Source organism: Hakea prostrata, chromosome 1, assembly GCF_041222555.1.
Source record: "Hakea prostrata isolate BN-2017 chromosome 1, UWA_Hpros_2, whole genome shotgun sequence".
Taxonomy (NCBI): Eukaryota; Viridiplantae; Streptophyta; class Magnoliopsida; order Proteales; family Proteaceae; genus Hakea; species Hakea prostrata.
The window spans coordinates 39,952,280-39,979,409 of NC_142600.1; the positions used below are offsets into that span (position 1 = coordinate 39,952,280).

At 39.0% G+C, this 27,130-nt stretch overlaps 2 protein-coding genes across 9 annotated transcripts in view; both read right to left on the reverse strand.

The window, feature by feature from the left end:
- Nucleotides 1–2,258: 2,258 nt before the first annotated feature.
- Nucleotides 2,259–27,130, reverse strand: part of LOC149028944 (endonuclease 4-like) — a 60,687-nt gene continuing 35,815 nt past the window's right edge. For all 7 annotated transcript variants that reach the window (XM_089139574.1, XM_089139580.1, XM_089139563.1 and 4 more), the window contains 2 exons: nt 7,952–8,025; nt 2,259–2,731 (listed from right to left, as the gene is read on the reverse strand). In XM_089139574.1, the coding sequence (XP_088995700.1) occupies nt 2,613–2,731; nt 7,952–8,025 (193 nt within the window). In that variant the 3' untranslated portion in view covers nt 2,259–2,612. The remainder of the gene's footprint in view (nt 2,732–7,951; nt 8,026–27,130) is intronic.
- On the reverse strand, nt 13,388–15,832 carry LOC149028945 (uncharacterized). Of its 2 annotated transcripts, XM_089139544.1 has the most exons (3): nt 14,315–15,832; nt 14,038–14,168; nt 13,388–13,949 (listed from the first exon to the last, which is right to left on the reverse strand). In XM_089139544.1, the coding sequence occupies exons 1-3, from the start codon at nt 15,129–15,131 to the stop codon at nt 13,866–13,868; spliced, it is 1,032 nt and encodes a 343-aa protein (XP_088995670.1). In that variant the 5' UTR covers nt 15,132–15,832; the 3' UTR covers nt 13,388–13,865. The 2 variants fall into 2 exon arrangements, with proteins under 2 accessions (XP_088995670.1, XP_088995663.1); XM_089139537.1 differs by having other exon boundaries at nt 13,388–14,168.

Consider the following 27,130-nt stretch of genomic DNA (forward strand, 5'->3'; position numbering starts at 1 on the left):
TCTTCTGAAGAACCCACTAGCTTTGCCAAAGCAATGTTGTCACCTGACTAGAAAGATGCCATGCAGTCAGAGATTGAGGCTCTTGAAACCAATAACACTTGGTCACTTGTTCCTTTGCCGCCTCAAAAGAAAGCCATTGGTTGTAAATGGGTCTACAAAATTAAACGACACTCTGATGGTTCTATTGAAAGATACAAAGCACGTTTGGTGGCCAAGGGGTACACCCAAACTGAAGATGTTGATTTTCATGAGACTTTTGCTCCTGTGGCCAAACTCGTTACTGTACGCGTCTTGCTTGCTCTTGCCTCAATTAAAAATTGGTCACTTCATCAACTTGACGCTAATAACGCCTTCTTACATGGCGATCTTGACGAAGAAGTATATATGACTCTACCTCCTAGTTATCATCGTAAGGGGGAGAATGTTGTTTGCCGCCTCCACAAATCTTTTTATGGTTTAAAGTAGGCTTCTCGTAATTGGTTCGCCAAATTTTCTACTGCCTTAATGAATGTGGGCTTCATTCAATCGACTGCAGATTATTCCCTTTTTTCTATGGGCCACGAGAATTCAACCATCTTTGTATTAGTATATGCGGATGACATCCTTATTGTTGGTTCTGACGCTTTGGCAATTTCCACCTTAAAGAGTTTCCTTCACTAACAATTTCGTATCAAAGATCTTGGGCCCATAAAATATTTTCTTGGTCTTAAATTGACTCGCTCACAAAGCGGTATTTTCCTCAATCAACGAAAATACACTTTGGATATATTATCGGATGTCGGCCTCACCGATGCTCACCCAACTTCATTTCCAATGGAACAAAATCTCAAGCTTACGGACTTCGTTTGTGATATCCTTCCTGAACCTGCATCTTATTGTCGTTTGATTGGACGGTTGATTTATCTCACCATCACTCATCCAGATATTGTGCACACTGTCAACATTCGTAGCCAGTTTATGCACCAACCTCGCAAACAACATATGGACGCTGCAACTCGCCTTCTCCGATACCTTCACAACTCACCTGGCTAGGGTATTTTACTTCCAGCTAATAGCACCTTATCACTTCGTGCTTTTTGCGACTCTGATTGGGCCAGTTGTCCCATGACTCGCCGCTCCACCACCGGTTACTGTGTTTTTCTTGGTTCTAGCCCTATCTCTTGGAAGACCAAGAAACAACATACAATTTCTCGATCCTCTGCCGAGGCGGAATATCGAGCCATGGCGATGGCCACTTGCGAGCTAATTTGGTTAACTTCGCTCATTCAAGATTTTGATGTTCATTTGAAATAGCCAATCCCTCTTTTATGTGACAATCAAGCGGCCATCCACATTGCCGCCAATCCTGTGTTTCACGAACGCACCAAACATATTGAAATTGATAGTCATGTCATCCGTGATAAGATACGCTCTAGCCTCATCCGCACCGTCCATTCTTCTAGTTCTACCTAAATTGCTGACATTCTCACCAAATCCCTTGGCATATATTCTTTTCTGATCCTCAAGGACAAGTTATGAATTCTTGATATTCACTCTCCAACTTGAGGAGTATTAGCCATAATATGACCGTTGGAGATCTTGGATAATATGACCGTTGCAAATAATTTCTTTTCTTATGTATGCCACATTTATTTTATTATTTAATTGATTATATTATATATACACATGAAGAGATAATACAAAATCACTTCTACACAAAATCTTCTCAACACTTTTGGAATAATTTTTTTTTGCATTTACAAATTATCAAACCCTTAAACTCTAACCGAGTCATTGGTATCTTCCTTGAATTTGTCTGTCCCACCATTAGAGTTGAGGTTGTGGTTGTGGTCACACAAGGACTCTACGGAGGAGAAGCAAAATAGAAGAACCAGAAGAAAAAGAATAGCTCAAACAGGAGAAAGGGAATAAAGGACTCACGATGCCTACACCATCTCATCTTAGTCAAGCCACGCATTATCCGATCAACAAAAGCCACCATTAACCTTTAAAACCCTAGCACTCATAGATACAGAAAACCAACCCAAATCTCTTCCTCGTTTTTACTCTTTGTTTCTCATCTTACTCCATCATAAACAAAAAGCCCCATATTACAGATAAGATGATGACAACGTAGCCTTGTTCTTCTCACCCTAATTTTCCCAATTTTCCCAAGGGGAGCAGAAGAGAGACGAAAAATGAAAGAAAAAACAATTCTTTGGGAAAAGACTTTTTTTTTGGGTAATTAAGAGCTTCATATTAAGGAGGGGGGGGGGGGGACTATTACATACACTACAAGAAGCATTGAACCCCTATGATCTCTTATCTAGTTATGCTTCAATGATTTTTTCTCGGTAATGGCCCAAGCAACCCTTTAATGGTTAAAGGGAAAACCCAATTGTTGTTCTTTTATTCCTCTATCAGTCCTTTCCTAGGAAAAGATAATTTTCTTTTGCTTTTCCCTCTTAGTTCTTGGGGATTTTATTCATATATAACATTTTATTTTGTTGGATACACAATATACAAGAATTTTTGTACAGGAAGTAAAAAATCCAGTGAATTTTTTTTATTTTAATGTATAACTAGAAAGGGAGAAAAATGTTCAGTCACCCTCTGAATCTTCCCCGCATGGGTCAGACTTCCGCGAAAGAGAGCTTGGAAGTGAAGATACGGTTCAGGGTGGCAGCCAAACGCACCCCTCCTTGGGCAAGCCTCTTCTCCACAATAGGCAAACGAGAGAGAAAATAATCATCTGCACCACAACAGAGCAAGAACCACAAGAATGAGAGATCACTAACAGAATGTGAACATTCCACTTTAGGAAGGATTTTCTCCCACACCCTGCAGTCTGAAAGCATCTCAGAACAATGCAGCACATACTGCTTGAAACTATTGATATGAGATCCCTGGCAAATTATTTGGGGAGATCTATCATAGAAACCAACTTTTCATACCTCAAGGAGTTATTAGTCCATATCAATTCTCCCAAGAGAATTTCCATTCCATCAATCTAGCTGGAACAAAATGTAACAACTACTTTTCCAGGAATACATTTAATGAACATTCCATAGGAAAAATAAGGGAAAATTAAAAGCAGGCAATGGGTTCCTATGCATCTGACATAATTTCCATGCCGCACTTTGTTTTGTTCTCAAATAAAATTTTGCAGTGCTTTTAGATGAAACCAGGTTATGGCCCGAGTGCTCGACCCTACACAGCTAACCAACAATTTGTATTGAGCTTACAGGCCCTTCTCTTCCACAACTGCCATTGTGATAAGTTAACATAATCACCTATTTGATCTATTCAACTCCATACTTGGTTTTATCAATGTTTCTAACGTAATACTCTATGACAGATGTAAGTGTTTTAGTAAATAGAAATTCAAGCAAGAAGAGACACCCACACATGGTGAGCCGACTGATCAAGATGAGCCATCAATTTTGCCTCATCCAGAAGATGTACTATCCATTTAATATCCAAACAGCCAATCACCTCTCCAAATGGAAAAAAAAAATAGTATATGATAAAAGCTCCTACTGTGGACATCAAGGATTACTCCCCCTTGAAGTGGTGAATGATCACTGATGTTGCAGTGGTTTGCATTGGTTTAGTATCGGGAATGGTTATTGACATTGCATTGATCAAGTTAATATTGTGATCTATCAAAAAGAAATAATCTGAGTAATATCTAAGGTATTTGTGGATTTGTAAGCACATATATGAGAAGTGGTCTTTCTATTTTACAAATCTTTGTTCTCAGCTTAGTAACTGACCACCCTATTTCACCACCTTGTCAGACAAAGAGAAACCTGATTGCTTTGCAAGCATACACATAGAAGATGACTACTACTTAATTGGTTAAGTGGATGTTAACCTTTTTGCAGGATATTCAATGTTTTAGTGGATAGATTTTCTCCACTCTTAGTGTCAAAGCTCAGATGATATTGAGCTGATAGACTCCATACGGAGTTGACCATGCTGGATATTATGGAAAGACCAGAATAATGCCTTTTTAGATTCCTTCTCTCATTAACTCTATGCAAGCTCTTGTTTTTTTTTTGGATGAATAATATTTGTATTAAAGACAAAGACACTTAAAACACAGCATAAATAAAGCAAAGCTTAAAGAGCATAGATAATGCAACATGGACAGGACCCAAAGAAAGATGGGCCGAACAGGGGCCAATGAGACTGTTTTGCGGATTTTTTTTTGTTCTTCCTTTTCTTGGAGGACTTGAGATCAACCAAGAAGTCATCTCCGAATGGCTTGTGCCCTTTCGAGGGATGATTACTCCTTCTACACTCAGCACGATCAAGGACATGCGTAGGGGGAAGAAAGGAGGATCCGAATCTAGCTCGGTAGGGTTTGAGTCACAAGCCTGAGAATTGGCAATGTGAATAAAGTTAGAGGAGCGGGCCAAGGGGTTCCGAATAGGGGAGGTGGGCAAGTTATGAGCGGAGCATGGTTTAAAAGGATTAGGCCCATGGGCCATAGGGCCCAATATGGAGCACTTAGGGGAGGGTAAAATGGGCAAGTTAAGTTGTTCATGGGAGGAAAGAGAAGTGGTATTAGAGGTCTCAGAGGTAAAAGCCTTCGTTGAATCATTTAACGAAATGGGAGGGTGGAGAGGCGAAGATGGAGTGACAGAGGTTTTAGCGGTTAGGGTTTCATGGAAGAGGAAAGGCGCAACTCGAGGAGCAGGGGAGAGAAGCAATGACTCCTGAAGGGATCCGATTATGGAAGGAGGGCCATCGGTATCTGCAGAAGAAGCAGGACTCCAGTCTTTCTACAGGGAAAGCAGAGGCTTCGACAGCAATGAAATGGCAGAGATCCACAAAGGACTTTTCAGCCAAGGGAGCTGTGCATGGAGTTGTCGCTGTTTGAGCAGGCTTTAGCCTAGTTCTGCATCTCCGGTAAGTGCTGGCTACTGGCGGCGAGCGAGAGTCAGACGGCGCTATAGTTGATGAAGGAGCAGATTGAACGATGACGGCGGTAACTTGGGGAGTTAAAGACAAGGATGAAGGGGCTGGAATTTCAAAGAGCTTAACATGAGAGATTTCTCTAATTGGAGCAGAGATAAATTCGCTATAACCAGTAAGGGGAAGAGGGTCTTGAACAGCAGCGGCGATAATGGCTTCATCTAGGTCTTGAGCAGCAACGGTGATTTCTTGGCCTTGGACAACGACAGTGGCGACAACCTCCAAAAGGACAGCATAAGCAGTGCCAACTTGGATTTGAGTAGCTTTGGTGCAACAACCTCTTTAGGGTTAGTGGCAACAGTGGTGTGAGAGTTTTTAATTGAGCATTTTTCTAAGTTGTTGATGATGAGGCTATCAGGAATTGGCATAAATTCTTTAATGGATGATGTCGATGGAGCATTCAGGGTAGCAATAGAGCAGGAGTTAGTCTTGTGGCCAAATCTCCAACAAGAGATGCATCTGGAAGGAACCCAGTCATAGACAATGACTTGACTATAGTTGAAACCATTATCATCAACTATGGAGATGGAGGATGGGAGAGGGTGAGCAGCAGACACTTCAACATAGATGCGCGCATAGGATAGTCTTTTGAAGTTCAAAGTTTTATGGTCAGAGTGGAGATGTCTTTCGATGGCAGATCCGATGCGACTAAGGCACTTAATGTTCTAGAATTCGAGAGGGAGACCAGGGAGATTTATCCACAGGGGAATTGTGCTGAAGTCTACCTTGTGGACGGGCATTGAAGGGTACCATGGCTGGAGGAAAATAGGGGATTTTCCGACGAACCAAGGAGAGCCCTCAAGAGCACGGGCTTTGCATTTAGAGGAATGGAAATTGAAGAGAAAGAAGCCAGCGTCGAGAATGAAGAAGTCTAAAGATTCAAATGCTTTCCATTTCTTGGATAGAGAAGTTTTACGATGCCAGCAGGGGGAGGAGGGCCAAGAAACTGTCCAACAATGGCAGGTTACCAAAGAAGGATGCACTCCTTGGTAGCAGAGGCAGGGTAGTGAGCAATAGGGGTAGCTGATGAGGGTAGTGGGGATGAAAGAGAGGTTGCAGTCATTTATGGTGGAGCTAGAGGTTGAGGAGGTGAATAGGGAAGTCCAGGGCTTAGCAGGAGAGAAGGAAGGGGATGGGTCAAGGTTGAAGGAGGGGGACAGTGGTTCCTCGGAGGGATCAAGGGGGGGAGTCGGAGGGTTCAGGGGAGGCCATCCGATCCATAGGGAGTTAATTTCGCTAAAACTTACTCATCAATGACTACCATCTTTTCTCTCAAATCCGGAAGAGGAGTTGTTACAAAGGATGCATCACCTTGCACTTTCAGAAGCCAATGAGGCCAAATGGAAAAATGCTCCAATGCAAGCTCTTAGTAAACTGTTGAATGATATACAGTTACATTTTGGGCCTGCTGCTCAACAACATTCTGAAGGAGTTACCATGCCTCGGCAACACCTCTCTCCCATTGATTCTTCTCATTTTAAAATGTTCACAGATGCTTCGTGGGATCCATCTTCTCAGGCTGGGGGCCTTGGGTTTCTATTATGGGATCCTGAAGGGTATTTTGTTGCATACAAAATGACACATTGTATAGGGTCCTCAGCAGCAGCTCTTGCATTAGAGGCTATTAAGATGGGATTCTTCTTGCAGTATCCATACAGCTAAGCAGAGGTAATGTCTTCTCAGAGTGCCAGGCCGTTATTCTTGCTCTCAACAGGAAGTTGACCACATTCAATTCATTCAATTGAATCAGTAGTGGTCTTATTGAAGAAGTCTTAAGACTTTAGTCTCAGCTTGACGTTTTAGATTTCAGATATGTAACTAGAGATGTAAACATTTTTGCTGATTACCTAGCTCGATTTGATAAGCAGTTGTCTTTGTCTAGAACATGGTGGTTGTCCCCACCCCCTTACTTGTAGAACCATCTTCTTCAGCCTCTAAGAGAGTTTGCTTAGAGAGCCTAATATAATTTTCTGTTTCCCCCCCCAAAAAAAAAAAAAAAAAAAAGAAGGAAGCAAATTTGGAGGGCAGGAAGACTGGCTAGTCGTTAACTGATTGACATAAAATACAAAACTATGCTGGCTAGTCGTTAAATGATCGACATGAAATACAAAACTATGTCTAGATATTACTATGGTAAACTTGTTTAGATCATTCTGCTACTTACATCAGTCTGCTGGCTCAATGTCAAACCTTGAACCCTAGGGTATTGGGAAGGACCCAATAAATATTTGGTTGCAGCAAACCTGGTCTGTTTTGTTTTTGCTCAAAACACAAATGGGAAGGAGTTTCCTCACAAACGCACTCGAGTGGCCCAACATGTTACAATGCTACAAATCTGGCTTCTCATTCCATCGCTTGACTGGATTTCTAGTTGCTATTGTTAGGTGTATGGGCTGTTCAGGCCGTGCTTTTATTTACATAACAAGGACATGGGCATAACAACTTCCCTTCTGAGATAAACCTTGATTACATTAATAAGGAATTTGCATGTGCATAGCCTATATCTGTGTTATTGTCACTCTTTCCTATTTTTCAGTTTGGAATCTTCCATTTCCTGTAGCCTGATCTGCTCCTTTCTGATGCTTCACCTGATCATGGGACAGGTAGGCACAAATAATGGTCACAGCCAGGATATGGTTCTACCTTAACTACCTATCCTGACATCAATGAAAATGACTTTATTAAATGCATGATTTCTCTTCATATTCTACAAACAAATTATTAGAGTTGAAATCCAGTACATTGCCTTTGTTGTCTCCCAATACTCAACCCCCCTCAAACACATTTCAAGCCAACAGTTCAAGACAGCAACATGTGTCAATCTCTACATGGCAATACGACATGGCCGAGTATTTCTTGGTTAATTTTGAACTGTTACCTGAGCAAAATATTTGTCTATGAAACTTAATAACAAAACAAAGAGAAAGCAGGAAGTCCAACATCAGAGAATATATTTTCAGCAGACAGTATATATAGTGGCCCAGAATACCTTTCAGTGTGCTTCCTGCTGTTGCATTTCTGTAAGCAAACTTGCAAGCCAAACTAATGCTTTCAGAAGCATACCTGAAAAGAAAAATTGGCACTCAACCATATTCAAACACCCTATTCTTCAAAACACGAGGGGGGGGGGGGGGGGGGGAAGAAAATCCATGTAGGTTCTTACCTTTGTGTTGTTATATATGTCATCATTCTTCACAAGCAATGTACACGTATGAATGCTACATGTACTTGTAAGTTGTAATATTGCATAAATTACATCTACCTCCCTAGGGGTGTTAAAGGTGAAGCACTATGAAACTCAAATTACTGCTTAAGCTGGGAAAGATAAAACATGAGATTAATGTACCCCTCTTACATGAATAGACTCTTAACAGTTCCCATGACACATGACCCCAAAGATTGTCATGAAACTGAAGGATGAAATAGAACAATACTTGGGCCTGGTTTCAAAGTACTATCTGTTATGTCAAAAAACATGAGATTAATGTACCCCTCTTACATGAATAGACTCTTAACAGTTCCCATGACACATGACCCCAAAGATTGTCATGAAACTGAAGGAAGAAATAGAACAATACTTGGGCCTGGTTTCAAAGTACTATCTGTTATGTCAAATGGATAGTTTACATACTCTCTATAATTAAGAAGAATGGCGAGCTTAAAATTTTCATAGACTAAAAGGATTTCAACATGATCACACCTAAGGACGGAAATCCTATGCTAATAAATGACGTGTTAGTTGACTTGGCATCTAAAGATGAAATCCTATCCATCATGGATGGAAACTCTTGAGTATAAACCAAATCTTTATAGTCCAAGAAGACATCCCTAGACAACATTCAGATGTCCAGGGTACTTTGAATGTATGAGAGGTCATGCCATTTGACCTAAAAACATACTGTGATAAGCGCATTTGAGTGTGAAATCTTAGGGCATAAAACATGCATTTTACATACTTCAAATAGAGCTCCTAGGATACTTTTGTTATTGTAGGGTTTAGGATTAATTGGAGCTTAGAAATTATTTTTGACTATCGAGTGCCATATCTGCAAATTTACAATAAACTGGTCCGGTTTCCTTTTGGGTTGTGAAGAAGGATGAATTCTAAGCAAGATGGATGTGACAAGTTAAAAGTAGACAATGGATTTGGCACCTATACATGCAATTATTCTTGTTGGGCTAAAAGAAAATAATAATTCAACAGTGGCTGAAATGCAAGCCTGGACCATTTTATAGTGTTCCATATTCAACATCAAAAAAGTCAACTATGAACATAGGCAAAGAGGGAATTTTAGTTGAGCAAAAGAATCGGCTGAAGGATATTACGCAATCATTCCACTTTCACTTTTCCCCCACTTTTCTTCCAAATTACCAATCTATGTTTTTTATTTCTTTCCTTGCTCTCTCTCTCTCTCTCTCTCTCTCGTTCATTCTTCCCTGTTTCTCTTTTCCTCCCATGTGTTCCATTCCGAAGGTTATTTATTTTTTATTTTTTTTCTATTTTACTTTCCTCTCATTTTTCCCCTCTCTTTCTCTTTGCTCATTCTCTCCCCCGCCCCCCCCATCCTTTCTTCTCTTCACATACTAATTACAATTTTTCATTTTAGTTTACTTTCTCTAATTCCAAATTTTCATTTTATTTTATTTTATCTAATGCCAAATTTTCATCTTATTTTATTTTCTATATTCTACTATTCCAGTATTCAGATATTCTCTTTCCCAAAATTTCTCTTCCCAACCCTCTCTCTATATAAACACTCTCCTCTCCTCTTGGGACGCTCTTACACTTCTCTCCTGCAAGTAGGTTTTTCTCTCTCCAGTACTTCTTTTGGTTCTTAGTTTATTTTCTTTGACATGATGCTTAGGAATTTATTTTATGTAACTATAATTGAATAAATTAGTTTCTGCTAATAGAAGTGTTTAGGATCTAATGTGGAGTCATAAATAGTGGTTTAGTAGGTTTGAGTGTTTAAAATTTCTGTTCCTGTTTTCGTTGGTTATTGACCCCTCTCCCCTGTTTTTCATGTTTCTTAACACGACATAAATGTTTGTCCATGACTTTTAGTGGGTTGTTATTAATCAGGTTACAAGTTGTAACTTCTCTAAAGTAAATTAGTCAATTCAGTCTTTTGCTCAAATATGTCTCTCTGAATTTTGACTTCGGCTGCTGCAATTCTTTCTTTATTCTCTTCTCAAAACAAACACAACTGGTATCCATGCCCCTTTCTTCAGCAATCTGGGTGCAAGACATCATGGAAGCCGAAGCAAGTCTCTCATCAATTGCTCTGCCACTGGAGGGAGACAAAACCAGATTAGGGCAGTATGCATTGGATGCTTTAGATCTTTCGGAAGCAGTGGAAGAAGACTATGAAATCCCTGCATAATCCCACCATGGCACAGATTAAGGCACATTAGGAGAAGAAGACGAAGAAATAGAAGGAAAAGTCCTGCTTGTTTGCTGCAGTCTCATCCACCATCCTCACTTGTATCATGTCTCAGAAATCAGCTAAGGAGATATGGCATTATCTCCAGGTCGAATCCAAAGGAAATGAAAGTATCTGAGAAATACATGTGCTGAATCTGGTACATGACTTTGAGTTGCAGAAGACAAACAAGACTGAATCCATTAAACGGTATTCTAGCAGGTCCTCACCATTTCAAACGAGTTAGACTACTCGGCTCTTCTCTACCAGAATCAAGGATTGTTGAAAAAAAAAAAAAAACCTCATAATGATACCTGAAAATGTTGAGACCACAATTACATCCTTCGAAAACACTATGGATATGTCAAAGATCACTTTGGCAAAACTGTTGAATGCTTACAAGCATAGGGGCAAAGAAGAGCTATGAGGCAGGAAAGAGATATTGAAGGAGCCTTACCTGTCAAGCACCAAGAAAATGCAAAAAACAGCAGGAAAAAGAAGGGCAAAAGTTATCAAGGTTCAAATGAAGATTTCATTGCCAATAACAAGAGCAAAGCTGGAAACAGAAAGGATATCATCCTTCATGCCAACATTGTGGTGGAAAGTCTCATCCAAATTTTAAATGCTGGAGAAGACTCCAACTGCACCAAATGCAACTAGATGGGGCATGAAGCTAGTATTCGCAGAAACAAAAATCAACAACATGGTGAAGAGGCACAGATTGCTGGTGAAGAGCAGGAAGATCATGTTCATGGCTACATGTTTCTCTGGCATCAAATCAATTGAGTGTTGGCTTACTGGCAGTGGTGCACTAACCACATGACACATGACAAGGATTTATACAAGGAGCTAAGGAGCACAAACACGTCAAGGGATTGAATCGGAAACGGTGAGTACATAACTATGGAAGGAAAGGGAACAGTTGCAATTTCGACTATTCAAGTACAAAGTTCATTTCCTATGTGTTGTAGGTTCTTGAAATTGATCAAATCTTGTTAAATGTTGGGACCAATAATGGAAGAAGGTTATGAAGTTGTGTTCCAAGACAAAAGTTTCTTGATTAAAGATCAGTTGGTCAAGATATTTTAAAGGTAAAGATGAAAAGGAAAACCTTTGCGCTAAATCCATTAGAGGAGGAGCAAACTACTGTTCTGATCAAAGAAAACATCATAGAACTTTGGCACAAAAGGCTTGAGCACTATCATCATTTGGGGCTTTTGCAAACGAACTGACCTTCCAGACCTCAATGATTACATTGCAAGCTATAACTTGTAAAGCATGTCAGTTAGGAAAACAAAGCAGAAAATCATTTCTCAAGGTTACATGGAGAGCATCAAAGAAGCTACAATTGATTCATATGGACATTACAGGTCCACAAAGAATGCCTTCTCTGAAATGTAGTGCCAATAATGCCACACGAATTGATGATTTCACCTTTTTTGTGTTGGATTTTCTATTTGAAGCACAACTCAGAGGTGGCTCAAGTCTTCCGGAACTTTAATGCTAGAGTTGAAAATGAGATTGTCTGTCGAATTTGAACTACTAGATCAGACAATGGCAAGGAGTACACTTCTGAATCATTCAACCGATTCTGTGAGAAGGCAGGCATCCAAGTATGGTGGGAGATCTCGCCACTAAAAAAACCGAGATCTCGGTCAAGATATGCCAAAAAATTTGGCGGTAGTCTCGGTGGCCCATCTCGGTGGGTTTTAAGGCTTTGGTTGGGCTGAAACTTGGTATTTAGCCTATTTAAGGCCTTTTGAACACATTGGTGGCCTTAGATTTGTGAGAAAATAACCCTAACTATGTCTCCTAAGTCAACCCTATGTGTAAAACCGAAATTCTATGAAATGCAAGGTTAGAGTCTTAGAGAGTCAGAGACAACATGTAATGTAAAGATATCAAGTAATTCAAGACTTCAAGTTAATGAGTTATCATTTATCAACTATCAAGTATCAAATACAAATATACAAATACAATAACATTACACATCAAGTATTCAAGTCAACAAGTGATCAAAGTTCAAACTTCAAACTATCAAAGATTCAAAGTAATAAATTGTTAAATGTCTTCAAAATTTTACAACCATAAGAATTAAGAAGATTACAACTTACAACTTACAAGACTAAAAGTATCACTCAACATTCCGCATCAATTGATTCTGAACGGTAGCTACATATGACTCCCAAGTCAATTGATCACTGAAGTATGTCACATATCAGTTATATGATAGTATATGTTTGCATGTCAGAATACTGGAGGAATAGCACTCTGCGATAACAGTCAATCGTGGGTGGGTGAAAGAGCCATTGTTGTTGTTCATATAGTTGTTGAGTATTTGGGTACGGGTTTCTAAACCACTCATTTAACAACCCACCTTCACTCCCATATGCGTACTCTCCAGGTGAAGGGTCTTGAGGAATAGTATGACCTCCATAAGAAGAATACCCATTATAATCGACCCGGTCGCTGTGATCCCCGTATTGGTACCCCGATGATAGGCTCTGCTGTTGTGAATCACTCTGATCTAGGCTCATGCTTCCCATGTTCAATTCAAGATCATGCATGCTCGCATCTTCATTCGGTTGCCCCTGCCCCTGTTTTGATATGCTCTTCCTACTCCTACTATAAGTCCGAGAGATAGGGGAATTGTGGCTCACATGTGTCGGATGATTCGGACCTGGTGGAGGTGAGTCAGGTGACTCCCTTTGTTGACGCTGACTTCCACCAGAAACACGATCATCCTGACTGCCTCCATGACTCGAACTCGATGGCTGACTTGGGCCCCTTGGCCGTCTGGTATCATCGGCATCATCTGAATCCCCACTACTAGTTGTCACCTCAGTTGTTTCAAGTCGACCAGGTGGCTCCACAAATGGTACAACTGATCCTTCTGATGCCGCTACAATATGCCGCTACAATAGCCTGACCCTCATCAGAAGATAGGTGCTCAGCCACAGCATCTGGGCCCATAGCAGCAGCAATGGTAGGATCAAGCTACCCTTCTGGCCCATCCAGCACTGGGCCACCTCGATCCCTAACCCATTAATATATGACATCATCTTCCTCATCTTCTGCGGGGGGCTCGTGGAATATATCAGTCAACTCAATTGGTTCATGACTGTCGTCATCTATATTATTTTGTATGTGCCTTACTCTCAATCTCATGTTGTAATGCACATACACTAAGTCCTCGAGCCTCTTACTCCCCAATCTGTTCCGTACCTTACTATGGATGAGCGAGAAGGTGCTCCAGTTCCTCTCACAACTAGAGGATGAGCAAGTCTGTGAGAGTACTTTAGTTGCTATGTCCCTGAGATTTGGCGCACTAGTTCCATATAGAAACCACCAGTCAGCTGCATAACCAAAAATAAGAATGCATTAGGCAAGTAAATCTTTATATTTATATAACTTATCAGTTATCATTTATAGAGTTATAGTCTATAGACTTATAGACTTAATGACTTATAGAGTAGTGAACTATTTACCAGGATCAGTTTTTTTCCTAGTTGCAACTACAGAAGGCTTTCCAAAACTCCCAGAGGCATCCCTGAACTCCCTGATCTGTACACCAATTCTTCAATTCTTGTATTATGTATATGTTTAATGCACTAATGCAAGAAGTTGAAGAAACAATTGAATAAGTTCTCACCTCTCCATTAATTGTCCCTTGCATGATGGGATTTGACACAAGCTTCTCCACCACCTCTTGCACCGCAGTCATCAACTTTACATCAAGCCCCAAATCATTCTTGTAATGGTACTTTGGGTTGAGGTAGTAAGCTTGCATTGTGGAAATAAAAAATTTGGTTAGTGATTTAGTGATTTGGTTGTTTACTTCTTTGTAAATTATAAGTTATTAGTTATAACAAATAAAGAATGTAAATTAAAGTATACAACAAAAACTTAAAGACTTAAAAGTGACTCACCAGCCAAGTGCAAAGGATGCATCAAGTGCATCTCCCATTTATTATCAATGATCCTCTCGTAGGATTTGAAGGTGCTAGGGGCAGCAGCTCTAACCAACTCTTTCATTTGCTGGAGGGCAGCATATATGTGGGGTATTGTGGGCTTCTTCTCCGAATCCACCATCCTTAACACAAACACAATAGGCTCTATAATGCCCAGTGTCCTATTCAGCTGCCTCCAAAAGGAATCATCAGCAATGGTTTGTTGGGCTAGTACTGCATCAGGATGGCTAGATCCACGCCAACCAAACCACTCCTCACTTGCAAACATATGCCGAAGACCCACCACTTTCTTCTGGAAGCTTTTCAGAGCTACATAGTTGGTGGCAAATCTAGTCAATCCAGGTCTGACTAGATCACCCTTACAGTGGTTCCTCATCATCTTCAGCACATAACCATGGTTATAAATAAAATTACCTACCCTTCTAGCCCTCTCAACCACAATATTGATTGGCTTTATTTTCCCCAAGTCCTTCAACATAAGATCAATCGAATGAGCAGCACATGGTGTCCAAAAGAGATGGATCCTGCTGCTCTTCTTCCTCATCAACATTTCACCAGCTTTTTTGAAGTTAGCACCATTATCTGTGACAATTTGGACAACATTCTTTGGCCCTACCTCGAGGACCACCTCCCTAAAAAGCTTGTAAAGGTAGTCAACATCTTTGATCTTATCTGAGGCATCCACTGACTTAAGGAAGGATGTCTTTCCATTGCAGCTCACCATGAAATTAATGATGGACTGTCTAGTAGGACTAGTCCATCCATCAGCCATCATAGTAACACCATATGTACTCCATTTTTCCTTTAATGAACCAATGTATTCATCCACCTCCTACTTTACCTTGGGTAAATATTTATTCATTACTTCCTAAGCTGTTGGGCCTTTAACCCCTACACCTGCCCTAGCAACTGCATTGATCATCCCCTGATAGTAAGGTGTTTTGGCTACATTGGCTGCAATGTTGTTATAGAGCATGAATTTGTTGATTGATAACCTAGCTTCCTCCTCCCTACTGCCTTCTCTACCTCCAGCAAACATATAGGGAATGCTTCTTTGATAGATGTCTTGTTGGTTGAAGAGGGAGGGGTCTTGGTCAAATGTGATGTCTTGTTGGTTGAAGAGGGAGGGGTCTTGGTCAAATGTGGAATCATAATGTCTAGTCTTCCTCCTCCTTTCGGTCCTCTCAATTTCAGTTCCCTGAAAACTATGTCTAGGTGGCATGAATGCCCCTAACCCCGAACCACCTGCTCCCCTTGTCTGTTCATATTGCCTCACACTCTCAGCATGTAAGGACTGTCTGCTAGCTTCCCTTGCAGCCTTCATCTGTCTCCATTCGGCTCGTGACTCAACACCCATAACCCTCCTCCTCTCTTCATCATCACTTGACTCCTCATCAACATCAAGAGTAGGTCTAGATAGCACTGTATCCTCAAATTCCCTTTGCTTTTGTGCCATCTCTTCCTTTTTTTGTTTCCCCCCCCCCCTTAAAGTTGCTGCAATTGCTTTTTGCACTTCATAAGGAACCCTGGGACACTTGGCAACATCTTTATAACCACCAGCCAAATGTTGCTTTAATCTGGTTGAACCACCAGAATTCAAAATCTTGAGGCAATACTTGCATCGGGTTTCTTCTTGTCAGCAGTCAGTGGATCCCCATGTTGCCAAGCAATGTCCTGAGTCCCACTACCAGTGCTGTCACTCCCACTAGTTGCCATTTAAGATTCAAATGTACAGCACTGAAAGTCTGAAATACATACATGAATCATGAATATTCCCAAATAATCATTAGAATAATTTTTTGATACATAAAAACATGTAAAAACAATTTATAAAACAACAAAACACACACTTTGTTCTAAGATAACATATATACACTGCTCAAACAAACATGTTAGTATTTTTAAAATAAACTACATAATATGAGCATCATTAAAAAAAAAAAAAAAAAAAGATAAATTTTTAATAACATATTATTTTTTATAATTATTTTATGTAAAAATAATTTATAAAACAACAAAACACACACTTTGTTCTAAGATAACATATATACAATGCTCAATAAGATATGTTTGTATTTTTAAAATAAACTACATAATATAAGCATCATTTAAAAAATAAAAAAAATAAAAAAAATATATATATATATATATATATATATATATATAAATTTTCAATAAAATATTATTTTTTATAATTATTTTATTTAATTATTTAAATAAAAAAATAAAAATAAATACAGCAAGCATGATAATCAAAATATTAATACGTGAGATTGTATCCCTCTAAATGTAGTTTAACATAAATAATAATCACATTCATATCATAAGTATTTATTTATAATCTTTAATTTTAATTTTTTAGATAATATATTTTTTAAATACAAAAATTCAAAAAAAAAATTAATAACAGAAAATTAAATTTTTTTCCATGAAAGTGTAGATCAAAGCTTGATCATCAACATATATTTATATCACACTCATACAATCATTATAGAACCTTGTATTTGAAAAAAATCAAATTTGGGGGAAAATCTTACATTTCTTGAAGATCCCTTGAAATAGGCTTGAATCACTACAAATATGCTTGAATTTGTTGTTGTAGATGAGTTGATGATGTTGCTATGTTGAATCCCCAACAAATTCCGGCCAAAAATTGAGTTTTCCGGCCAAATTTGGGCTTCCAGCGAGATAAAGGAGAGAGACAAGCTCGAGAGAGGCGAGATATGCCTCTCTCGAGCGAGACAGGGGCTTTAAAAAGCCCCTAAAGTGTGGAAATTAGTCCCGTTAGCGAGATATTGGCGAGATCTCGTGAGATGGGCGAGATCTCGAGTGAGATCTACAATCTCGCAGATCTCGCCAGAGATCTCGTCTCGCCTCTCACAAAAGGCGAGATATCTCGCGAGATCTCCCACTGCATCCAACATCAATTAACCGCTTTGTACACTCCGCAACAAAAGTGGGTGAGAGACGAAATAGATTTACATTGGGGAGATGAAACGGTATATTGATAAGCCCCTTGTTATTCAGGTATACAAACGCAAGGTCAAACAGGGGAAAGCAATATCACTTACAGCAGGGACAAGAGAGAACATAGCACCACTCGCATTTGAGGCAGGGGATGGGACAGGTGGAAATTCCCTATTGGACAGCAACAAACACCCTGCTGTGAACAGAGGAGTAGAAGAGACAGCCCAGGTGGCAAGAGTTGATTGTGTGAATGCGTAGGAGTTTGTTATGCGTAAGAGTTGGTTAGAATGGAAGGGGCTATGTAAAGGAAGGGAGGAGGAGAAGAGAGGGGAGGAAAGAGGCAAGCAAGTGCTTGAGGAGAGGGAAACCTCTGGGGAATGGCCTAGCCATAGTGTTGCTTTTGTTTATCTGAGTTTCGATGTGGTTTGTTTAATTTCAGTAGTCTTTATCAGTTATTAGAATCATAGTCTGTATTCAGCAGCTATATCCATATCAGAGTTGCTTAATGAAATCGATTATTACTTCAATATTATCCTGCTGATATGCCAATCTGAATTATTCTGCTGTTATGCTGTTCTGAGTTCATAACTTTCAGGTAATAATTTCTCATATATCTGTTAGCAGTAAGAGATTAAGGGGAGATTATTGAGGGTCCTATCATATATGCTACATGAGAAGACCTACCAAAGCAGTTCTGGCCCTTCTGCGCAGAAGCAGCAAATACTGCTGTCTTTTTGCAAAACAGGCTTTTTCGCAAGAACAGTAAAGGATCAAACACCCTTTGAGGCATGGTATGGTTATAAACCATCTTTGAGTTTTCTTAAAATATTTGGATGTTTGTGCCTCACTCATGTTCCCCAGGTAAGAGAGATAAATTAGATAAAGACCACTTCCAGGGATCTTCATTGGCTACAGGTTGGTTACAAAAGCTTAGAAAGGTTTTCAATCACTAACTGGAAACATTGTTATAAGCAGGGATGCGCACTTTGTGGAAGATTAAGAGTGAAACTAGGATGATGTAAAAAAGATGGACCCAACCTTAAAAGAGCCAAAGCTCAGTTTTCATGTTCCAAACACAGCAGAACATAGCACTGGAGACTGGCAGGATGACATGATAGATGAAGTTCCAGTAAGAGGCATGAGATTGATTTCTCATGTATATTAGAGATGCAACATATCTATATGCGAACTTGCAGACTTTAAGAAAGCAATGAAGAACCAGAACTGGATAGCTGCAATGAATGAGGAGCTATAAATGATAAAGAAAAAAAAATGTGGATTCATGTTGAAAGGCCTCTAGATAGGATGGTGACTGGAGTTAAATGGGTGAATAGACCTAAGCTAAATGCTGATAGTTCTAGTAACGAAAACAAAGCAAGACTCACGGTGAAAGGTTATGCTCAGATTTTTTTGTGTGGACTACTCGGATACGTTTGCACCGGTTGTTTGATTGGACACTATCAGGTTGTTACTTGCTAAAGCTGCTTAAAAGAATTGGAAAGTATATCATCTCGATGTCAAAACAGCTTCTCAAATGGTTTCTTACAAGAAGAAATCTATGTTGAGCAACCTGAGGGTTTTGTGAAGGAAGGAGAAGAAGATAAGATATATCTTCTCAAGAAGGCTCTTAGTAGCTTGAAAGTTTAAACAAGCTCCAAGAGCTTGGTAGATCAGAATTGATGAACATTTACTGAACTTGGGATTTGTTAAAAGCTTATCTGAATCAATGTTGTATATAAAGCATAATGGAACCAACACTCTTATCATCTCACAATATGTGGATGGATGATTTGCTCATGACAGGAAACAATGCAAGTCTTGTGGATAAGTTTAAGCAAGAGATGATGGAGGTTTTTGAGATGACAGATCTCGGTTTGATGAGCTTTTTTCTTGGAATAGAAATTATGCAGGATGAACATGAAGTCTTCATTTGTCAGAAGAAATATGCAAGGACACTAGGAAGAAGTCTTCACTTCTACCGTTAGGTTATTCAGTTTACCCATCAATCTTCTATATCTCCTTGAGGATCTGTAAATGGTTCTCTTTCCTCAAGATCAAGCTCTACATTCTGACCCATAGGAGAATCTAGAGGCTTCAATCCAAGCATTCCAGTTTCAATAAGTAAATCCAGAACATACTTTGTTAAGAAAGGAACACTCCCCTTTGTAGACTGAGAAGCTTCCACACCCAAAAAATATTTTGATTTCCCTAAATCTCTAGTCTGAAACTTTTGTTGGAGATATATCTTCAGCACATCTATCTTAACCAAACCATCACCTTATTAATGATGTCATCAACATACCCTATCAAGAAAATATCTCAGTATGTGATTGCTGATGCCTGATAGAACCCTAAGTGATCACTGCTGCACCCAGATAACCCAAAGTTAAGTACTACCTCAGTAAACCTCTAAACCCATGCTTGTGGAGACTATTCAAGGCCATACAGGGATTTCTTTGATGTGCATAACAGTCCACTAATCTCCTTCTGAGCAACAAACTCCAAAGGTTGTTCGATACACACCTCTTCCTGAAGGGTATCATGCAAGAAAGCATTCTTAGCATTCAGTTGCCACAAGTTTCATGGATAGTTGCTAGAGATATTAAGAGTCTTAACAAAAGTAAGCTTCCCAGCTTCCCCACAGGAGAAAAAACGTCCAGATAGTTAACTCCATAAATCTGGGCATACTTTTCATTTTGCAACCACTCTTGCTTGTAGGTGAGCATGAGAAACATCAGGATTAAGTCTAACAGTAAATACCCATTGAAAACCAATTGCAGAGTTCACTGCGGATAATGGATTAAGATCCTAGGTTTCATTTTGCTTTAGAGCAGACTTCATCCGTAGTTGTCCCATTGCCAGGATTGGATAATGCTTTTGCCATAGACTTAGGTAGGGGATGAGCATGAACAGTAGATAAAAAGGATCTATAGGTAGGGGAAACATAAGAAATAAAAATATAGTTAGCAATGGGATGCTAAGTACAACTACAGATACCATTTCTGTAAGCTCTAGTTATATCAAGATCTAAAGTTGGGGGGGGGGGGGTAGGAGGAGTATCCATAGAAGGATTTGCATCTAAGGGGCAATGATAGAGTCAATGAGTGATGGAGGAGCAACGATTGCATGAGGATGCCTTATATACATTTTTATCTGGAAATCTAGAGCCTTGGTTAAAACTCGAGGTGAAAGCTATGGAGAAGAATGGACCAAACTGATAGGGCGGCCATCCAATTCATTGGATGAAACAGAATGGGGATGAATGGGGTGGATTCAAAGAAGGATACATCAACAGTGAAAAAAAATTCTTGCAGGTTTGGAGAATAACAGCATTAACCTTTTTGAGTCCGAGAATATCCAAGAAATATACATTTCAAAGCCTTAGGATCCAATCCGGAAATCCAAGATGATGATCCTGAATAAAACAAGTGTAACCAAATACATGGTTGAATAGGAAATAGTAAGGCATGAGTAAACAACACAAGATAAGGGATACCACCTCGTAAAATGGTTGAAGGCATGCAGTTTATAAGAAAACATGCAGTTAGAACAACATCAACCCAAAAAATTTTGGAACCTTCATCTCAAACATCAAGGACCGGGCAACCTCCATCAAGTGGCGATTTTCGCTTTCTGTGACACCATTTTAGTGTGGTGTGTCAAATAGGAAGAGTAATGAAGCATACCTTTTTGGGTCATAAACTTAGAAAATTGGGTTGAGAAGTACTCTTTAGCATTATCATTATGCAAGAGTTTCACATTCACATCAAATTGGGTTTTGATTTCAAATACAAATATGCACAAAATATAGAAAATAGATAAGAACGACTCTTTATTAAATATAACCCAGTGACCCTAGAATGGTAAAAGGAAAAGCAGACCTATTTAATGACTCTGTGAGGATTACTTACAAGTTAGAGCTTTTCAAACCGAGACAGCTCACATTCAAAACTATATCAAGACTGAAAAGTGGGATATGACTTCTTTAGACATTCCAAGGATGGGTGACCAAAGCAGCAATGGATTTGATAAGGAGAAGCGCAACTTAAGAGTCGGATTCCTCAAGCAAATACAACTCTCCTAACTCACGTCATCTACAAAGCATTCTCTTGTAGCAAGATCCTAAAAATACAATTAGGATAGAAAGTTACTAAATAGTTAAAAAGTTTTGGTAAGCTTATGGACATAAGATCAAAACGAAAAATTAGGAACGTAGAGAACTGATCTCAGGGGACAAGGTTTGGTTTAGCTGTATTGTATAAGCACATTTAACTTTCGCAAATGACCCATTGGCTAATGTAACATTGGAAGTAGATGGGGACAAGGTGATGTGAACCAGAATTTTCCCCTTGGCCAAAACCCTAAGTGGGCCCCACAAAATGCACCCAAGAAGGCTCTCTAGGCTGGTCAAAATCCTATGGAGGGTATTTTGGGCATCTTTAGCCCTCTTTAGCTGCTGAAATTAATTCCAGAAATCTAGTCCTAACTCCTAATCCCAAGGTCCAGTTTCGTTATGAAATCTTAACTTGAGTTAGCGGTTGAGTTGGTGTCGTAAGGAATTCTTTTGCAAGTGAAATTCCTTAGTTTAGAGTTTTAAGTCACTTAAACTTTTATTTCAGCATGTGTCAATTAGGGTCCATTAGATTTTTGAACTTTTATTTCAACGGCTGTTATTATAGTGCTGCGATCCTAATGATGTATCCTGGCCCCAGATGGCCCAAGAAGAGCCAAAGAGGGCCCAAGCCCATTCTGAAAGTAGGAGCCAAACTAGGGGGGGGGAACCATTCCAGGGGCAAATTGGTCATTTTCCACCCCTGGTTTGAGCCTTAAGTTGGATCAATTTGAACTAATATTTTGGAATTTAATTCTTTTTATTTTATTTTAATTGGAGTCCTTGTTAAGAAAGCATGGTTGTCAAAGCGTCTGCCTAGGCAGCAAGGCAGTTTTTCAACTGCCTGGTTTTGAACCACTTTGTTAACATGTAGTTTTTTAGCCACTTTTTCACCTAGTTGCTACCACTTTGTCACTTTGTGCGCCTTATTTCTGCTGAGATGCCAAAATAGTCACCTTTTTGACATTTTGTACAGGATAATATTTTTTCTTTATTTTTTTGAAAATCAAATTTTATTCTACAAAGCCCTATACAAACATAATAGTTAGTCATTTTGGAATTGGGAATCAATGAATCATTAAATGGATAAGGCACTTATTTGGCATCACACTATCATAGAGGTAAGTAAAAATGTAAAAGTACTACTTTCATTTTCATACTTATAATTTGATATAGTTTATAGTCATATGTTTTGATGCTTGATGAGATGAACTTATGTTTCTGTTCTTTTTTTAATAATCTTTTATAATTATGATTCTTGAGTGCTTGTTTTTTTAGATGAATGTGATTCTTGAAATTTCTTTAGCTTATATAGAAATTTATTAGCATAAAAGTAGTCATATTGAAAAAATTTGACCCAACCGCTTTGGTCACCTTATTGCCACCTAGGCACCGCAGCTTTGTCACTTAATCACCTAGGCGGAGCCCCAACTGCTTTGGTTGCCTTGCTGCCTTGACAACCTTGTTAGAAAGTAATTCAATTATTTGTTTGTTAGTTGTTAGTTATCAAAATGTTGTTAGTTGGTTAGGTTAGGATATAGGGTTCCTTCTATTAAAGGACTTTATCTTAGAGTTGGTTTTATTCTAAAATTAGTCGTTGAGTCCTAATTTAGTAAATATTTGTTAGATCAATATTAGTTAGGGACTCCTTAATGAAGTCAACTTGGGTTTTGAAGGCTATAAATAGCCTAGTCATTAGGTGTAATAGATCCTTAGGGTGACCTGCGGCTTGGTTTTGTGCTCTTGTTTCCTCAATTCTAGACCTTCATCTTCTTCTTCAAGCTTTCAACTACAAGTTCCAGCAAGTGTCGTGAGTTACAAGGAAGTACAGAAGTCCCTTAACACCCTCCCCATATCCCTCAACAATCGCAAGCACCCTCCCAACCCAAACCCTAACCACAATAGCCCTTCCCCTTCTTTTCTTCTCCCCTGCAATACAGCATACCCCCTCCCCTGTTTTACCTTAATTCCCAGCCCATTTAGACCCCACTCAACTCTCCCTAGAGATGCCCTAAGCTACTGAACCTATTCCTATCAGTATTTGGTCAATCAATCCTATTTACACCAATCTGAAAATTTCTGCAACTCATCTTCTTCCTTGGGATTTTCTGCACAATTTTCAAACCTTAAAATTATCCAAATTCAGACCTTAACCCCAAGTCCAGCCATTCCCTTTGCTGGAATTTCCTGGGCTAACCCCAAGCCTAGGAAATTTACTTAATTACCCCCATGGAAGAAAATTCGATCGAAATGGTCGAAATTTCGATCGAAATGCCTGCAAAAATCCAACTCGAAACGAAATTGAGTAGTAGGCACAAAAAGTATCCATTTTGTTTCGTATCGACCGAAATTTCGGTCGATACGAGTCGAAATTTCGGCCCGATACCATATCGGGCCGAAACGACACATGCGTAGGCTATAAAATACCCAAAATTGAGCTCATTTTCGACCTACCGTCAGTTTCGACAGTTTCGAGCGATATCGCCAGGGAGATTTCGACCTGATTTTGCATTTTTTGTTCATTTCTCTTGCTTTCATCCCATTCTACACCTAATTTCTAGTATTCCATTTCCTTCAAACACTTGATTTGCTCCTCAATTTGTGCATTTTCTCAAATCTTGCAAGGTGAGTAACCAACTTCCTCATTTTTTAATTTTTGTTTCATTTGTGCCTTAAATCATGTTAGATTGCTTCCAAATTTATATATGTTTACTTTAGAGTGATGATCTATGAATTTGTAGTGTCAAAATTATTTTTTGATTCTTCCTACTATTTTTTTATTTTTCTGTTATTAAAAATTATTGGGATAATTATTGTTGCCCCCTTGTACTCTGATTTTATTACTACTTTATCCCCTCTACTTTTTAAAGTTGCTAATCCAACCTTTAACTTTGTCTAAAATTACTAATGCCCCTTCCGTTAAGCTCAGTTAGTTTACTGATGATGTGGCATCTATATATTTTTTTAAAAATCCAAAAATAACCCTACAATTATCTCTTTACTTATTAACTCTTTTGCAAGTTAAATACTATCATTAATTAACTATGGAGAGAAATTAACTTTAAATTAATTTTTCTTTTCTAAAAAGAAACTACCGAATAAAGAAAAGACTTGATTTTTCTTCTTTAAAAAGAATTCGCCGAATAAAGGAAATATGTGATTAAATAAAACTTAATATAGAAACTAAAATATTAGGAAATATCAAATGTAATTCAAAGTTGAAAATTGAAAATCTCATAATATATGCTAATCATTGTACAAAGTGTGTGGTCCCACCAAAGCCAAATTTTTTTGTAAAATATAAGATTTTAAGGATATAATTGATATTCAATATAGTTTCTAAAAATGAAGGTAATGTCATATTTTTTAACTTCTTAATTTTAATGAAGGACAAAATAGACATTACATATTTGATGTTAACAACCACTTAACACCGTTAGAAGTGAGGGGGGCAACAGTAATTTCATAAAGAAAGAGGTTTGATTAGTAATAAAACCAAAGTACAAGGGGGCAATAGTAATTATCCCAAAATTATTTACTAAATTATGTATATTGTTAAAAATGTTTATGTATAGTACATGTATAAGCTTCAAATGGATGTATGTGAGAGTTGAGACACCATATTGCTGTGATGGTGTTGAATTAATTTTTTTTTCTGTTAATTATGTAATTTTACTGTATTTAATATATATTTAAATATTAAAAAAATAATTAATTTCTGTTTTAAATTTAAAAATAGGAGAGTATTAGTGGAAGCATGTATGCAATTTTTTGAGCATGTTGTGGATATTTTTAAGATAGTTAGTGTGTATTTTATATATTTTAAAATTATTTATATATTAAAAAAATACTTATATAGTTATACATAATTTTTTTTAATATTTAAAAATAGGAGGTTATTATTAGAAGCATGTATGTCATTTTTGGAGCATATTGTGGAGCTTTTCAAGATACTTAGTGTGTGTTTCTTGTATCAGGCACTCTATTTTAAAGATGTCAGACATAGCTTGGGATCATGGAAGGCCACTGACAGCTGATAAGAGGAAGAGTGAGTGTAATTACTGCAAGAAACAAATAGGAGGAGGTGGGGCCACTAGATTGAAGGTGCATCTAGCTGGTGGCAACAAGGATGTAACAGGGTGCCCAAAGGTGCCTGTAGAGGTCAAGAAGGCAATGGCCTCATATATTAGTGGTGGAAAGCAAAAGAGGAAAGAGAAGAGAACACAGAGGGATGAGTTCGAGGATGCCTGCTTAGATGACCTTCTAGATCCTGAGGGTTATGGTAGGGATGAGCCAGGAGACAGTGACCACGATCCGGAGGCCGATCAGGTGAGGAGGGCGATGATGATGAGTAGGGAGCAACAGAGGATTGATGACATCAGGAGGCAACAGAGGGGTCTAGGTTGTGGGTCCTCTAGAGAGCCAGTAGGTATGGGAGGTATAGGTGGCTCCCAAGTCCCTATGAGGAGGTCTCAGAGTGTCAGGCAGGAGGCTCCTATCCCACGGGCCCCTACAAGGGGTCGAGCTTCCTCAGCACATCCTACAGATCCGGATCTTGAGATTCTTCGCAATGATCCGGCCCTATTTGCGAGGCCTGAGCATAAACAGAGAAAGTTGAAGCACTTATGGGGGAGTGTGAAGGAGAAAGTGGGGATGGCTTTCTCCAAATGGGCGCATTACCATAGTGTTCCAGCACATACAGCTCAGGGGCCCTACTACAGAGATATGGTTGAGCGAGATAGGGCGTGGGAGTGGTGTACAGGGCCCCACTCCATATGAGATATACAATGTGTATTTGCCTAAGCATAAAGAGGACATAAATGAATACATTAAGGGATTAAAGCCCATGTGGAATCATTATGGAGTGACTCTGATGGATGATGGTTGGACTGGTCCCACTAGACAGTCTATCATCAATTTCATGTTGAATTGTGATGGGAGGACAGTGTTCCTCAAGTCAGTAGATGCATCCGGTGAGAAGAAGGATGCAAAATACATTTACAAATTACTGAAGCAAGTGGTGAAGGAGGTTGGAGTGGAAAATGTAGTTCAAATTGTGACTGATAATGGCTCCAACTACAAGAAAGCTGGGTTGAAGATGCAAGAGAACTCCAGGTATCTAAAGTCTAAACATATAGTATTAATTTTCATTTGTAAATACATATATTTACATTACACATATACATGTACACTTTATAACTTTGTATTGATGGCTTGATGCCTTGATGCCTTGATGGATGGACAGATATAGGCTCTTTTGGACTCCTTGTGTTGCTCACTGCATTGACTTAATGTTGAAGGAGATTGGAAAGGTCAATCTTGTGAAGAATACGGTGGACCAAGCTCGACATGTTAGCACCTTCATATATAACCACACCTATGCATTAAGGATGATGAGGGACAAGTGTCAGGGTGAGTTAGTGAGGCCAGGCATAACCAGATTTGCTACTAATTGGATAGCACTGCAGAGCTTTGAGAGTAGGAAGACTGGCCTTAGGAGTATGTTTGCATCAGAGGAGTGGTTTAACTGGGAGGGTTCTTCATCAGTGGGAGGAAGGAGAGCTCAGTTGACTATCCTTGATGAGAGTTTCTGGCACAATGTGAGGATAGTAGTGAAGATGCTTGAGCCTGTGGTGAATGTGTTGAGGATGGTAGATCAGCAAAGAAAACCTACTCTAGCACACATATTTGCTGCA